This window comes from Salmo salar, chromosome 16, assembly GCF_965601325.2.
Source record: "Salmo salar chromosome 16, fSalSal1, whole genome shotgun sequence".
In the NCBI taxonomy this organism is placed as follows: Eukaryota; Metazoa; Chordata; class Actinopteri; order Salmoniformes; family Salmonidae; genus Salmo; species Salmo salar.
Window position 1 is genome coordinate 10459279 of NC_138306.1, and position 15487 is coordinate 10474765.

The 15487-nt window shown below is 50.3% G+C and overlaps 2 protein-coding genes across 2 annotated transcripts in view; both read right to left on the bottom strand.

Moving 5' to 3' along the window:
* Positions 1-317: 317 nt before the first annotated feature.
* Positions 318-5983, bottom strand: LOC106573128 (fibroblast growth factor receptor substrate 2). The gene is made up of 7 exons (XM_082962500.1): positions 5578-5983; positions 4947-5030; positions 4694-4785; positions 4269-4455; positions 2693-2827; positions 2268-2431; positions 318-1975 (listed from the first exon to the last, which is right to left on the bottom strand). The coding sequence occupies exons 3-7, from the start codon at positions 4757-4759 to the stop codon at positions 830-832; spliced, it is 1698 nt and encodes a 565-aa protein (XP_082818626.1). The 5' UTR covers positions 4760-4785; positions 4947-5030; positions 5578-5983; the 3' UTR covers positions 318-829.
* A 143-nt stretch (positions 5984-6126) lies between these two features.
* Positions 6127-15487, bottom strand: part of LOC106573126 (receptor-type tyrosine-protein phosphatase beta) — a 37209-nt gene continuing 27848 nt past the window's right edge. Inside the window, exons 29-34 of the mRNA XM_014147845.3 lie at positions 9669-9803; positions 9408-9530; positions 8466-8629; positions 7829-7964; positions 7540-7660; positions 6127-7106 (exon numbers count right to left, since the gene is read on the bottom strand). Coding sequence (XP_014003320.1) covers positions 7084-7106; positions 7540-7660; positions 7829-7964; positions 8466-8629; positions 9408-9530; positions 9669-9803 — 702 coding nt within the window. The 3' untranslated portion in view covers positions 6127-7083. The remainder of the gene's footprint in view (positions 7107-7539; positions 7661-7828; positions 7965-8465; positions 8630-9407; positions 9531-9668; positions 9804-15487) is intronic.

Below are 15487 nucleotides of genomic sequence, written 5' to 3' on the forward strand. Positions count from 1 at the left end.
TAGTACATGATTCCATATGTTATTTCATAGTGTTGATGTCTTCACTATTATTCTACAAAGTAGAAAATAGTCAAAATGAAGAAAAACCCTTGAATGAGTAGGTGCTCTAAAACTTGACCGGTAGCTTATATCAGATGGCATCTGATTTGTTAAAATATTGAGGGATATCAAACTACATCGGGTCCGTTATATAAGGAGGCCCATACCCACAATATCAATATCAAACCTTGTATAATTTGGATAGAATACATGTCATACCTTCATATCTAGTTAGTGCTCGATCATCTAGGATTAAAGTTAAGGGGGGTAAGCATTGATCAGCTAAATACAAACAGAACAGACATTTATTGTGCCAGAATCTACTGTACATAGTCAAACATGAAGTGTACCATGTAATCCTCAGATACTGAAATTACAGCAGCATGTAGTGAATCATAAAAAGGCTAAATGGAATGCTTTGTTCAGTAATACTGATTTGTACCGTGGGTGAGGAGGAATGCAGTCCAGTCTTATTAACATAATAAACAACCCAAATGCACTGTAGAACGGGTGAAGGAGAAGAGGTATTATATTACCATAGGAATAAATTGGTATATGGCAAGTAAGTACCTACTTTGGTCTACCTGAATTCCCTTACAGGTAACCCCACACAAGTCTGTTTATATCTCATTTTAGGACCGCTTTCTGGAGTCTCTTTGCATTTCCAATGTCTCTGTCACCTGTTTCTCTGTCTATAACAAAGGCCCCTGTACAGGCTGCCTTCCCATTTGTTTCATATTTTAAAAAGGGGTTAATAGTAGAAAAAGGTGCCAGGCGGATCAGGTAATAGTCAGACAGTGCTTTTGGTGGGAAGCTCTGTGCTGTTGTGCCGCGTTTTCCTCAACGACCCGTCGTCGTGCGGCCGGGCCTTCTGCAGGTTGGACATGGCGGCGGTGCGCTCGATGTCGATGAAGGCGTAGAGCTCGGTGCGGCGTGTGGGGGTGGTGGGCAGAGGCGGCGAGGTTGGGGTGCGGGGCGTGTGAGGGTTGCTGGTGTCCGAGGACGCACCCTTGGAGGCTGCGGAGGAAGAGGCGGTAGTTTCCATCTCTACCTCGATGTAGTTGAGCGTCTTGGGATGCTCTTGACCCAACGGCCGGCGGAAGTCGAAGTTGAACACGATGGGCCCGTCGCTGCGGCGGCGTGCCGTGTCGGGGGCACAGCGGGCGCTGAGGGGGGCAGTCACATTCTCTGTGTTCACGTAGTTGTGGGAGGACTCCATGGCTGACAGAGGGGGGTGGGCCGACAGGGGGTGGGAGTAAGAGTGGTGGAGGAGGCTGTGTTGGTGGTGGTTGAAGCCGTTGAGGGAGGACATCTTTAGCCCCCCTTGGCCTCCACCACGGGGCCCACCGTTGTTCTCCTCCTCCTCGTTGCTGGGCTTGCGGGTCTCCCAGACGGGCGGCAGGGCCGGGAGGTTCTCGTAGTCCAGGAGGGCCGTGCGCCGCTGGGCTGAGTTGTTGACATTCTGCAGGGTGTCAGGGGTGACGGGGGGCAAGAGATGGCGGCGAGGGGCTGTGGCTGGAGCCCCGACAGAGGCAGAGGAGCCATTGGAGTGTGTAGAGGACGGCTGAGGATGGCCCTCTGGTGGGGCTGGGGCCTCCGTGTCTGTGTGGCCGTTGGTCTCTCCCTCTCCAGGCTCCGGGGACTCCGAGTCCTCCCCTGCGTCCTCTTCATCTCCATCCTCAGTCTGATGCTTCCCCTTGGCCATCTTTTTCTGCACAGGGGTGGGCCCCAGCACGAAGCGTACCCCCTGGGACTCCAGCAGTACCTGGGGTTCTTCCTGGAGCTGGGCCTGGGGCTCTGGTCTGGCTACCCGCGGAGGTGGTGGTGTAGGGGGGCACTGGGACTGGGCTGAGCCAGGGCTGTCCAGAGGGGCTGGAGCAGTCAGAGGGCTGGGCTGGTCATCCAGCAGGCCTGTGGTGTTCACATAAGTGTGGACCTGTGAACGGATAGGGAGACAGGGTTAATAGAACATCGTTATCACCCCAACTCAGCAGCTTTTACATCAACTTATTATTTCCCATTGACATCACAAGTAGCACAGTGGATGTCTTCTTTAGTCTAGGATATCTCAAAATGTGCTCTACTGAACATGACCCAAACATTTGTATGGAGATGTCTAGTTTTATCAATAAAGCTATACGTTTTGGGAGTATTTCAGTGTGCAGGGCAGGCCTTATTCTATTCACTCAAATTCGCCACTCATTTGGTGTTAAGAGTTGTTCTCTCACCGCCTCATCAGCCACTAGGAGGGGGTGTGTAGACTCCTCTCCCACTGAGGGTAGTCGGGTGCTGGCCACAGACGGGTGGCGCGTGGAGGGGTGCGAGGGGGCGTCGCCCACCGAAGGGATCCGGGTGACACCATTGTGCACGGTGGGAACAGAGTAGCCCAGAGCTGAATAGACATAGCGAAGAGAAGAACTGGGGGTCAGTGGGGACAACGAAAGGGTTGACTGAAAAACAAGACTTCAGCAGTTATCTAATGAAGGAAGGCTCAGTAGTGAAAGAGTTAGGTATTTGAGAGTGTGACAGCCATATCAGGCAATGGACATTCAAGGGACAGGAACAGGCATTTCTCAGGTCATTGCAAGTGCTGGTAGAAGTATTCATTATGGGGCCTGTGCGAGTCCTAGTTGTAGGATGAATATAGGCTTACCGGCAGGAGTGTGTGTGGCCTGCTGGTTGGTCTCCAGTACGGCCTCCTCCACCACACTGATGCTGTGGTTGTGCATCACCTCCTGCAGCATGTTGAAGATCTCCTCCGCCCGAGCACACTTAAAGGCAAAGATCCCTGAAGACACAGTCAAACGCAGTCAAGAAAAGTCAAACGTGTGGTTGCGCTGCAGAGCTCATCACGACGTTCATCTCAGGAACCACACATTGGGCAGCACGACTGCAATATAGACGTTTCAGAAACAACCATTATCAGCACTGCTCATGCCTTCACGTTTAACAAAGGGTTTTGTACATCTATTGGCTCTTTCAACTTGTCCTTGTCTGCCTTGTAATCAATGATGTAAAGGGACTGGATAGGTGAACGCAACAGAGTGATAGAGATAAAAGGAAGCGAAGTAATACGTCAAGAAGGAACACATAGGAACAACCATAGGTATGGCATCACATCAGGGACAAACTACACAGGATCCTATCACTGAGACTAGTCACACTGCACAGAGAACAGAACACACAACTATGCTCAACTTGTGGGACCAAACCGAAAACCCCAACTCCCTCAAGCACAACACCACACAGAGTCAGACACAGCCATCAATACTGTCACCACAGAAATAGAATCACTAGAGTGGGCTTCTATTCCCGTATTTAAGTCAATGAAACCATTATGATTCTATTTCTATGACTAACATTTCTGGTAATCACATTATTATATCATCATTATCACGGCATGGGAACACAGCAAGCCTGACTTACCAGAAGCCCAGAACCCATAGTACCCCCCCCCCAGACCTCATCCTTTTGAAAGCATGGATGGAGTCGAAAAATAACCACACAGACAATTGTGTCATTAGCATTGCAGCATAATCAATATTTCACTGGTTCAAGTCGATATAACAATAAAGCTGATGTTGGGGCCTAATGACCTAGTTGCAGATGTGATTCACTGTATTCTGATGTGGTTTTATCACGGTTCATGTTTGATTCACAACATTGTGTATTAGGCCTACATGTAATATTATTGTGTACCTGTATACCTTACCAACAAATATCTTGATTACCTCACCCCACCCCAAAAAACAAATACTAGCACCCTTGCCTCTGGCACCGACTTTGCTGATATCTGCTTTATAGAGGAAATGTTTTGCTTACTATGACTGATATGTGGTTGTCTCACCTAGCTCCCTTATGATTAACACTATGGATAAGAGCATCTGCCAAATAACTAAAATGTAAAAATGTATACTAATGCCCAGGCAGCTGAGGCACCACATAAGTTAGTTAGGTAGCCTAGCGGTCAAGAGAGTTGGGCCAGTAACCGAAAGAACGCTTGTTCAAATCCCAGAGCTGACTATGTGAAAAATATGTTAATGTGCCCCTGAGCAAAGCACATAACCATACTTGCTCCTTTAAGTCGCTCTGGATAAGAGCGTCTGTTAAATGACCTCAAAGTCAATGGTGCAACATACGCTGAGAATGGTCCTTGAAAATGACAAAGATCAATGAATGAAATACGTGAAATCAATAATTGTGTGGAATGGAAATCTCTATTAATTTACCTTGTCCCGTCTGGCAGCGGCGGCCACTCTCGAAGGAGAAGAGGTTGGAGTCGTAGCCATAGCGACGCAGGCACATGTAGGGCCACTTGACGTCGTCCCGGCGATAGGTGTGGAGGACTAGCTCGACCTCTGTCAGCTCCATCATGCCCGAGCCCAACTCGTTCCCATCGTCATCCACGTTTATCACCTGGCAACAGAACAATAACGTTACACAACGGTCACTGTGTCAGTCGACACAAACAGGTGTACTCTGCAATGCATTGAAGCTGGTCTTCTTTATGCAACCAATATCTCCCATTCATTCAGGTGAGAGGTCTCCATATTTTGACATGTCGCAAAACCTGTCATAACTAGGGAGTAGAACATGGGCTCGGCAATGGATAACCATTGAAGTATGTTTGTTGTAATGGATCAAGAAGACTCACCTTAAATTTGGTTTGATGATTATCTGGGATTGACTCCTTCTCTGGACAGCTTAAACAGCTACCCATGGCTTCTTCAGAGCACCATCTGATGTCTGGATCATAAGGTCATTTCAATTATAAGAGCCAATAGTAATACAGTGAGTGAATGGACATCATTGGCAGAGTTGTAGCTACATTTGATTGATGTGAAAGTGATCATTCAAACTTGTCTAAGAAAGTTTTAAAAAAGTTACAAATATATATATATTTTTACCTAGATCCAACCACCAGTATCCCTGGTTCCATCTTCCGAGCACTCATGTTTTCTTTATCTGCTATGCCAACATAAGATGTGGGCCTGCACACAGATCATTTACAGTCAGCCAAGTTAGGTAGCTGGACGACCTAGTTTGTTATACAACTGGAGTTCGTTAGCTAGCTATTGTGTCTGGCAAGTTAAATGGTTAACGTTGGCCTCAATGGATGTAAATAAGCCAACGTTAGCTAGTAAGGAAAGTTAACGTCGTTACAAGCTAGCTAAAGTTACCTAATTACGCTGGCTAATTCTAGAAGTAGCTTGGGCCAAAGCATTATATTCCCGAATACAAGATTTTGGTGTAACTGGCTTTAATGATATGAAAATATATAGTTAGCGTTATAGCTAGCTAGTTCATCAAATGGTTAGATAATGTCAACGTTAGTAACTTCATCTCTTGGTCAGACGTGGTTGACTAACTACCAAACTTCACCGTTAGCACATTCATTATTGTAGCCAGAAGGATAACATTAGCTAACTACAGTAGCTAGCTCTCGTGAAACGCTAGCAGCCACGCTAGTTAGCTAACGAATTAGTAAAAATATAGAATGCACGTTGTCTTAACTTAACACATTTTTGGAATACTTACCAGTATGGCAAACGGAAGGGGGCAGTTCTTCCAAACTTTTCAGACACAAACGATAGCAACCTAGCTAGCTAGCTCTGCTATCTCATATGAAGCTAGCTCAACTCCACCATCTTTCCTCTGCGTTGTTAGCTAGTAGAGCGCCAAAAAAAAAAAATCACAACTTCTTCCAAAGGTGGCTACCATTCATGTTTTCGACCGCAAGATAATGAAAATTGATATAAATCCATGTATAATCCTTTATGTCTCTCTCTCTATATATATATATACCCCCCCAAAATAAGCTAGTTTATCTTAGTCGCACCGTCTTTATTGCAGCTAGGTAAATCACAGCAACTTCTTGGCTAAACTTCCGAGAGTTTTGAGGCAAACATTTTCAATGTGGTCAATATGCAGCCCACTGCGCATGCGCAAGGATTGGGGGTCATCATCTCCCAAATCATGACTCCATAATAAATGTATTATATGAATAAATAATTGTCAAATATATTTTTTAGTTATCTAAGTATTTTATTGAAACACTCAAATAATATATTAATGCACTCGTCTTGATATGTTTATAGATCTACCTTTATTTTTATTTAACTAGGCAAGTCAGTTAAGAACAAATTCTTATTTTCTACTTAGATTGCAAAATGGGAAACTGCATACAGTAACTACTATAATTTGTGTAACGATTCACAGAATCCATCAATCACTCATATGATTACAATCATGTTTGCCAATGTGTGGGTTGTGGATTTGCACATTGTAGATGTGTGTGATTTGTAGTTCCATGACATGATTTTAAATACATCAAATGATGTGTAAAAAAAGACATAAAATATACACAAAAATCATTATTATCTTACAGGCTACATATATGGATTACACAACATAAACTGTGTGCTTTCATATCTCATATGGTCATCCTTTTGCATGACTAATTTTCTATTCAAGCAATATATCGCACGGGCTGTACAATATCTACAAATAAATGTGTAATGGGTTTATCTACATACATATTTCAGATATTTTTGAATGATTTCAGTGCTTATGAAAATAAGCATAATTTCAAACAGAAAGCATTTTTGTCTAACATTTGACAAAAATGTGACTTGTGAAAGATGCAATAGCCTGTACATTTACTGTAGATATGTGAATACTGTTAGATCATTTTTACTTATGCAGTATCAGATTTTTTACAGTTTTTTTTTACAGGTTTTTGGTCTGTGCCACGTAATAATGTATAAATGGCAGCTTAACAAACAAAATGAAAACACTGTGTACGAAAGCCAATGATGCAAATGTAAAGCATATATACAAACACACATATATAAGGCAAGTATATACAATTCTGTTAATATATATTCTTATATCATTTAATAGCTATAAAGTGTTCTATATTTCATAATATCTAGAAAAGAACAATCAACAGAAATAGTAGAACATTTGAATTGACATGTGTCCCTGCAGTGCTATACTAGTGAAAGTACAAACAGTTCTCTCCTTCAGTAGTCCTTACAATCTTTAACGTCTGGCATACACCATATCTGTAGGCCAAAAACAAACAAAAAATATAATTTGTGATGTCATCCAGTTATCCAACCTCCTAAATTTGTGTAGCTGCGTTTTGTGTTTGAAAGGGTTGCTTGAGTAGCCTGGTCGTATAACTGTAGGTGTTATAGTAATCTCTACTATCGTTGCCATGGCATACACGTTTGCTATTCCAGGGTAGTGGGTTCGATTCCCGGGACCACCCATATGTAAAATGCATGCACGCATGACTGTAAGACACTTTGGATAAAAGTGTCTGCTAAATGGCATATGAATACTGTATTATCTTACTTTAACCCAGACAGGAGTTGGCTAAGCACAAACAGACTGGACCAGGCACCAGGCTAATATTTGATAGGATAGATAATTTGTGATGTCTTCTAAATATGAACTGAGGTACAGAGAGTTCTAAGGAATGTGAGGGCTTACCTCTTTGGGGGTCAGGGTTGACATTCTCATAGATGGGGTAGAGGGGGTTCTCCTGCTCATTGCGAAGCTTCCTGGCTCGGAGGACGTCTCTCATACACTGGTGGAGATACGCATACTGGCACTTTAAAGAAAAGAAGAAAAGAAACATACCCAGATATATCAATGACAGGTTATTACATAACACAGGTTCTGGAGTTAACACACAACTGCACATTCACACAGAGTAACACAGAGTAAAACTCAAACTGCATCTCACACATACACACACACAAACACACACCCGTCTCACCTCAGTCTGCACCATGTGTGAGCGGTGGAGGCGCAGGTCGAAGACAGCTCCGTAGATGTCTACTGTGTCCTTGGTGTCCAGCTGTTGCAGGACTCTGTCCAGGGATATGAAGGTCCCTGTACGGCCCACACCAGCACTGTGACAGAGAGGAGAGAGAGAGAAAGACAGAGGGAGAGAATGAGAGAGAGAGAGAGAGAGAGAGAGAAAGAGACAGACAGACAGACAGACAGACAGACAGACAGACAGACAGACAGACAGACAGACAGACAGACAGACAGACAGACAGACAGACAGACAGACAGACAGACAGACAGACAGACAGACAGACAGACAGACAGACAGACAGACAGACAGACAGACAGACAGACAGACAGACAGACAGACAGACAGACAGAGAAAGGGTTGGAGGGCAAATACAGTTTAGTTACCTTACCTAAACGGAGAGGGGAAATATAATTTGGCAACATCATTTCAGTCAATTTCTTTTGAATTGAAATGGAATTAACCTCAACTCTGGTCATTACTGCAGGCTGTAACTATACTGTCTCTTCAGGAAAGACAAGACACTATATCTCAGTGTGTCCTAGGGAGTTTTTGTTTTTGAATGGGAGACTAGGGAATTGGGGCAGTGACCCACCTGCAGTGAGCTACGGTGGCCCCAGACCCAGGGGTCCTGTTGATATAGTCCCTGACGGTCCTGACGAACTGGATTAGTGACTGGGTGGTCTCTGGGACGCCGTGGTCGGGCCAAACCGTGTAGTGAAACTGACGTACCACCCTGGAGTAGTTCAACTGGTCCTCCTGCATGGCAGTTAAGACACAGTCAGAAAGAGAGACTTACTAGAGGCTGACTACACACAGCTCGCTACTTACCTACTGTATGTGCTGTCACATAATGATACATCAAGACAGCATTAGCTGCACCCAATTATGGTCATATTTCAACAGTGTTGGAGAAGCTACTCTGAAAATATGGTTTAACAAGCTACCAAATACTTCACACTGGAAGATGTTAAGCTACACTAAAGCTACCCTTCAGAAAAAAAGTTTACTTAGCTAACTAAAGTTACTCACTACAACCAAACTACTTTGTGAAAAATGATCATATATACAGTAATCTGAAATGTCATAGACTACAAATTGCAAGAACAGATCACTTTAGGGTCATATGTTAACAGAATGTGAAATTTTGCCTATTAAACACAAAAAAAAACATTTTAAGTGAGAATTAGGCAGGTCTGATACTGAAAAATATTGAAATTATTGCCTGATTCACCCATATTTGCTTATATTTTTGCAAAAGTAGTTAGCCATGCCACTACATGGCAAAAAAGTTATTAACTACAGAAAACACTACCTAGATTTGAATTTAGTTGAACTACCAACAAGCCACTGCAAAATGTAGATAAAGTACTAATTTAACTACATATAGTTCACTACTCCCACTGTATTTCAATATGATAAAAAAAACAATCACTACTATATGTGAAACTGAATTTAAGGCCAACACACACTTTGAAGAAAATAACCTGGTATTTTTTTTTTATCCGTTTCCAGAATCAGTGTCCTGCACACTCACGCTGCAAATCTTGAATTCCCGGATAGTCCACTCTGGCAACACAGACTCAGACAGCATCTGGACTATGAGGTCTCCATAATACAAAGGTTCCTGGTCAAAGGGCCAGTAGTGATCACACTTCACCTGGAAGGACCACACAAAGACACGTAGATAGTAACATTGTAATTGCACTAGTAACAACATTGTAATAACATGTTGTTCAATAGAACATGATAGCAGCACTTGTCCGGACAAAGCAAAAAGGCAACTCCTTCTACCCACCCTGCCTTTCTCCACACACTGCGTCACCATGACAATGTTATTGACATTCTGCTCCCACACCATCTTCCAGAAGTCATCTTTGGTTCCAGGAAGTGGGCCCTGAGTGGCGATGTATTCCCTACGGAAGTTGTTCCCCTGAAACAAGAAGAGATTTAATTGACATTTCGTTTTTCACCTGACCCTTATTACACTAGGTAAGTTTAATGAAGCAGCTGAAAAAGCTGCAAAGGATTGTCCGGCATGGCATGGGCCAACCTTACGCTCCACAGGGAGTGTAGTAAGTAGTAAATCCCAGGTATACTAATTGAGGAACAGGGCTGAGAATCAATCAATCAACCCTGCCCTGAGTAACTGAGTTTATGGCAGGGTTTCCCAAACTAGGGGACGCGACCCCATCTGATTGGAAAATGGGGTCCTAAGAGAACATTTGCGCTTGGTTCATAGAACCGGGGTAACGTAAGTAACCTCTGGTAGAGGCGGTTTTAATGAACAGAGTGGTTTCTGTTTTCTTCCTACAAATGTTTCTCTATCTTTTGAATAGATAGATAGATAGTGAGATACAAAATATTATGACCCCTTCACTGATATATATGACTCTAAGGAACAGGTACATCCATACTGTTTCCCTCTACCATGCCCACAAGCCGTTAGAACCGAGTGGACAATCCTAGGCACTAAATTAGACTGGGGGAAAAAGAACATCTTCAATGATTATGTTCTTTTCTACACAGAAGATCACACACATTATTGTCTGATGATCTATTGAACTTCCCAATACCTTTCTAATGCATCGTCAGATTGAAATACAGTAAAAAAAAATACTCAGACTGTAATAGACTGTCATAGCCCAAATTGCAAAAGTAAACATTGATTACATAACTATTTTTACATGGTGGGGTAACTAAATCATTTTATGTAAAAATGGTGTCGCGGGCCACCCAACCACCTCCAACCCTACCCCACCCCTCCCAACCACCTCCATCCCTACCCCACCCCTCCCAACCACCTCCATCCCTACCCCACCCCTCCCAACCACCTCCATCCCTACCCCATCCCTCCCAACCACCTCCATCCCTACCCCACCCCTCCCAACCACCTCCATCCCTACCCCACCCCTCCCAACCACCTCCATCCCTACCCCACCCCTCCCAACCACCTCCATCCCTACCCCACCCCTCTCAACTACCTCCATCCCTACCCCACCCCTCCCAACCACCTCCATCCCTACCCCACCCAACCACCTCCAGCCCTACCCCATCCCTCCCAACCACCTCCATCCCTACCCCACCCCTCCCAACCACCTCCATCCCTACCCCACCCCACCCAACTACCTCCAGCCCTACCCCACCCCTCCCAACCACCTCCAGACCTACCCCACCCCTCTCAACCACCTCCATCCCTACCCCACCCCTCCCAACCACCTCCATCCCTACCCCACCCCTCCCAACCACCTCCAACCCTACCCCACCCCTCCCAACCACCTCCATCCCTACCCCACACCTCCCAACTACCTCCATCCCTACCCCACCCCTCCCAACCACCTCCATTCCTACCCCACCCCTCCCAACTACCTCCATCCCTACCCCACCCCTCCCAACCACCTCAAGCCCTACCCCACCCCTCCCAACCACCTTCATCCCTACCCCACCCCCCCAACTACCTCCATCCCTACCCCACCCCTCCCAACTACCTCCATCCCTACCCCACCCCTCCCAACTACCTCCATCCCTACCCCACCCCTCCCAACTACCTCCATCCCTACCCCACCCCTCCCAACTACCTCCATCCCTACCCCACCCCTCCCAACTACCTCCATCCCTACCCCACCCCTCCCAACCACCTCAAGCCCTACCCCACCCCTCCCAACCACCTCCATCCCTACCCCACCCCTCCCAACTACCTCCATCCCTACCCCACCCCTCCCAACCACCTCCATCCCTACCCCACCCCACCCCTCCCAACCACCTCCAGCCCTACCCCACCCCTCCCAACTACCTCCATCCCTAGCCCACCCCTCCCAACCACCTCCAGCCCTACCCCACCCCTCCCAACTACCTCCATCCCTAGCCCACCCCTCCCAACCACCTCCATCCCTACCCCACCCCTCCCAACTACCTCCAGCCCTACCCCACCCCTCCCAACCACCTCCAGCCCTACCACACCCCTCCCAACCACCTCCAGCCCTACTCCACCCCTCCCAACCACCTACATCCCTACCCCACCCCTCCCAACTACCTCCAGCCCTACCCCACCCCTCCCAACCAGCTCCAGCCCCCCACCCCACCCCTCCCAACCACCTCAAGCCCTACCCCACCCCTCCCAACTACCTCCAGCCCTACCCCACCCCTCCCAACTACCTCCATCCCTACCCCACCCCTCCCAACCACCTCCATCCCTACCCCACCCCACCCAACCACCTCCATCCCTACCCCACCCCTCCCAACCACCTCCATCCCTACCCCACCCCTCCCAACCACCTCCATCCCTACCCCACCCCTCCCAACCACCTCCAGCCCTACCCCACCCCTCCCAACCACCTCCAGACCTACCCCACCCCTCTCAACCACCTCCATCCCTACCCCACCCCTCCCAACCACCTCCATCCCTACCCCACCCCTCCCAACCACCTCCATCCCTACCCCACCCCTCCCAACTACCTCCATCCCTACCCCACCCCTCCCAACTACCTCCATCCCTACCCCACCCCTCCCAACTACCTCCATCCCTACCCCACCCCTCCCAACTACCTCCATCCCTACCCCACCCCTCCCAACTACCTCCATCCCTACCCCACCCCTCCCAACTACCTCCATCCCTACCCCACCCCTCCCAACCACCTCCAACCCTACCCCACCCCTCCCAACCACCTCCATCCCTACCCCACCCCTCCCAACCACCTCCATCCCTACCCCACCCCTCCCAACCACCTCCATCCCTACCCCACCCCTCCCAACTACCTCCATGCCTACCCCACCCCTCCCAACCACCTCCATCCCTACCCCACCCCTCCCAACCACCTCCATCCCTACCCCACCCCTCCCAACCACCTCCATCCCTACCCCACCCCTCCCAACCACCTCCAGCCCTACCCCACCCCTCCCAACTACCTCCATCCCTAGCCCACCCCTCCCAACTACCTCCATCCCTAGCCCACCCCCCCCAACCACCTCCAGACCTACCCCACCCCTCTCAACCACCTCCATCCCTACCCCACCCCTCCCAACCACCTCCATCCCTACCCCACCCCTCCCAACCACCTCCAACCCTACCCCACCCCTCCCAACCACCTCCATCCCTACCCCACACCTCCCAACTACCTCCATCCCTACCCCACCCCTCCCAACCACCTCCATTCCTACCCCACCCCTCCCAACTACCTCCATCCCTACCCCACCCCTCCCAACCACCTCAAGCCCTACCCCACCCCTCCCAACCACCTTCATCCCTACCCCACCCCCCCAACTACCTCCATCCCTACCCCACCCCTCCCAACTACCTCCATCCCTACCCCACCCCTCCCAACTACCTCCATCCCTACCCCACCCCTCCCAACTACCTCCATCCCTACCCCACCCCTCCCAACTACCTCCATCCCTACCCCACCCCTCCCAACCACCTCAAGCCCTACCCCACCCCTCCCAACCACCTCCATCCCTACCCCACCCCTCCCAACTACCTCCATCCCTACCCCACCCCTCCCAACCACCTCCATCCCTACCCCACCCCACCCCTCCCAACCACCTCCAGCCCTACCCCACCCCTCCCAACTACCTCCATCCCTAGCCCACCCCTCCCAACCACCTCCAGCCCTACCCCACCCCTCCCAACTACCTCCATCCCTAGCCCACCCCTCCCAACCACCTCCATCCCTACCCCACCCCTCCCAACTACCTCCAGCCCTACCCCACCCCTCCCAACCACCTCCAGCCCTACCACACCCCTCCCAACCACCTCCAGCCCTACTCCACCCCTCCCAACCACCTCCATCCCTACCCCACCCCTCCCAACTACCTCCAGCCCTACCCCACCCCTCCCAACCAGCTCCAGCCCCCCACCCCACCCCTCCCAACCACCTCAAGCCCTACCCCACCCCTCCCAACTACCTCCAGCCCTACCCCACCCCTCCCAACTACCTCCATCCCTACCCCACCCCTCCCAACCACCTCCATCCCTACCCCACCCCACCCAACCACCTCCATCCCTACCCCACCCCTCCCAACCACCTCCATCCCTACCCCACCCCTCCCAACCACCTCCATCCCTACCCCACCCCTCCCAACCACCTCCAGCCCTACCCCACCCCTCCCAACCACCTCCAGACCTACCCCACCCCTCTCAACCACCTCCATCCCTACCCCACCCCTCCCAACCACCTCCATCCCTACCCCACCCCTCCCAACCACCTCCATCCCTACCCCACCCCTCCCAACTACCTCCATCCCTACCCCACCCCTCCCAACTACCTCCATCCCTACCCCACCCCTCCCAACTACCTCCATCCCTACCCCACCCCTCCCAACTACCTCCATCCCTACCCCACCCCTCCCAACTACCTCCATCCCTACCCCACCCCTCCCAACTACCTCCATCCCTACCCCACCCCTCCCAACCACCTCCAACCCTACCCCACCCCTCCCAACCACCTCCATCCCTACCCCACCCCTCCCAACCACCTCCATCCCTACCCCACCCCTCCCAACCACCTCCATCCCTACCCCACCCCTCCCAACTACCTCCATGCCTACCCCACCCCTCCCAACCACCTCCATCCCTACCCCACCCCTCCCAACCACCTCCATCCCTACCCCACCCCTCCCAACCACCTCCATCCCTACCCCACCCCTCCCAACCACCTCCAGCCCTACCCCACCCCTCCCAACTACCTCCATCCCTAGCCCACCCCTCCCAACCACCTCCAGCCCTACCCCACCCCTCCCAACCACCTCCAGCCCCCCACCCCTCCCAACCACCTCCAGCCCTACCCCACCCCTCCCAACCACCTCCAGCCCTACTCCACCCCTCCCAACCACCTCCATCCCTACCCCACCCCTCCCAACCACCTCCAGCCCTACCCCACCCCTCCCAACCAGCTCCAGCCCCCCACCCCACCCCTCCCAACCACCTCAAGCCCTACCCCACCCCTCCCAACCACCTCCATCCCTACCCCACCCCTCCCAACTACCTCCATCCCTACCCCACCCCTCCCAACCACCTCCAGACCTACCCCACCCCTCCCAACTACCTCCATCCCTACCTCACCCCTCCCAACCACCTCCAGACCTACCCCACCCCTCCCAACCACCTCCATCCCTACCCCACCCCTCCCAACCACCTCCATCCCTACCCCAGCCCTCCCAACCACCTCCAGACCTACCCTACCCCACCCAACTACCTCCATCCCCAGCCCTACCACACCCCTCCCAACCACCTCAAGCCCTACCCCACCCCTCCCAACTACCTCCAGCCCCCCACCCCTCCCAACCACCTCAAGCCCTACCACACCCCTCCCATCCACCTCAAGCCCTACCCCACCCCTCCCAACTACCTCCATCCCTACCCCACCCCTCCCAACTACCTCCATCCCTACCCCACCTCTCCCAACCACCTCCATCCCCACCCCACCCCTCCCAACCACCTCCATCCCTACCCCACCCCTCCCAACTACCTCCAGCCACCCAACCCCTCCCAACCACCTCCACCTCCAGCCCTACCCCACCCCTCCCAACTACCTCCAGCCCTACCCCAGCCCTCCCAACCACCTCCAGCCCCCCACCCCACAAAGGTTGGTTCAGATTTGTCCGTTTGTTTGGATAACTTAC

Bases quoted from the DNA above. Each gene is read 5' to 3' on its own strand.
- LOC106573128 (XM_082962500.1), bottom strand. From the start codon at position 4,759: ATGGGTAGCTGTTTAAGCTGTCCAGAGAAGGAGTCAATCCCAGATAAT. The intron at 4,456-4,693 runs GTGAGTCTTCTT...TTCTGTTGCCAG, and splicing joins ATCATCAAACCAAATTTAAG to GTGATAAACGTGGATGACGA. The intron at 2,828-4,268 runs GTAAATTAATAG...CTGTGTCTTCAG, and splicing joins CCGCTGCCAGACGGGACAAG to GGATCTTTGCCTTTAAGTGT.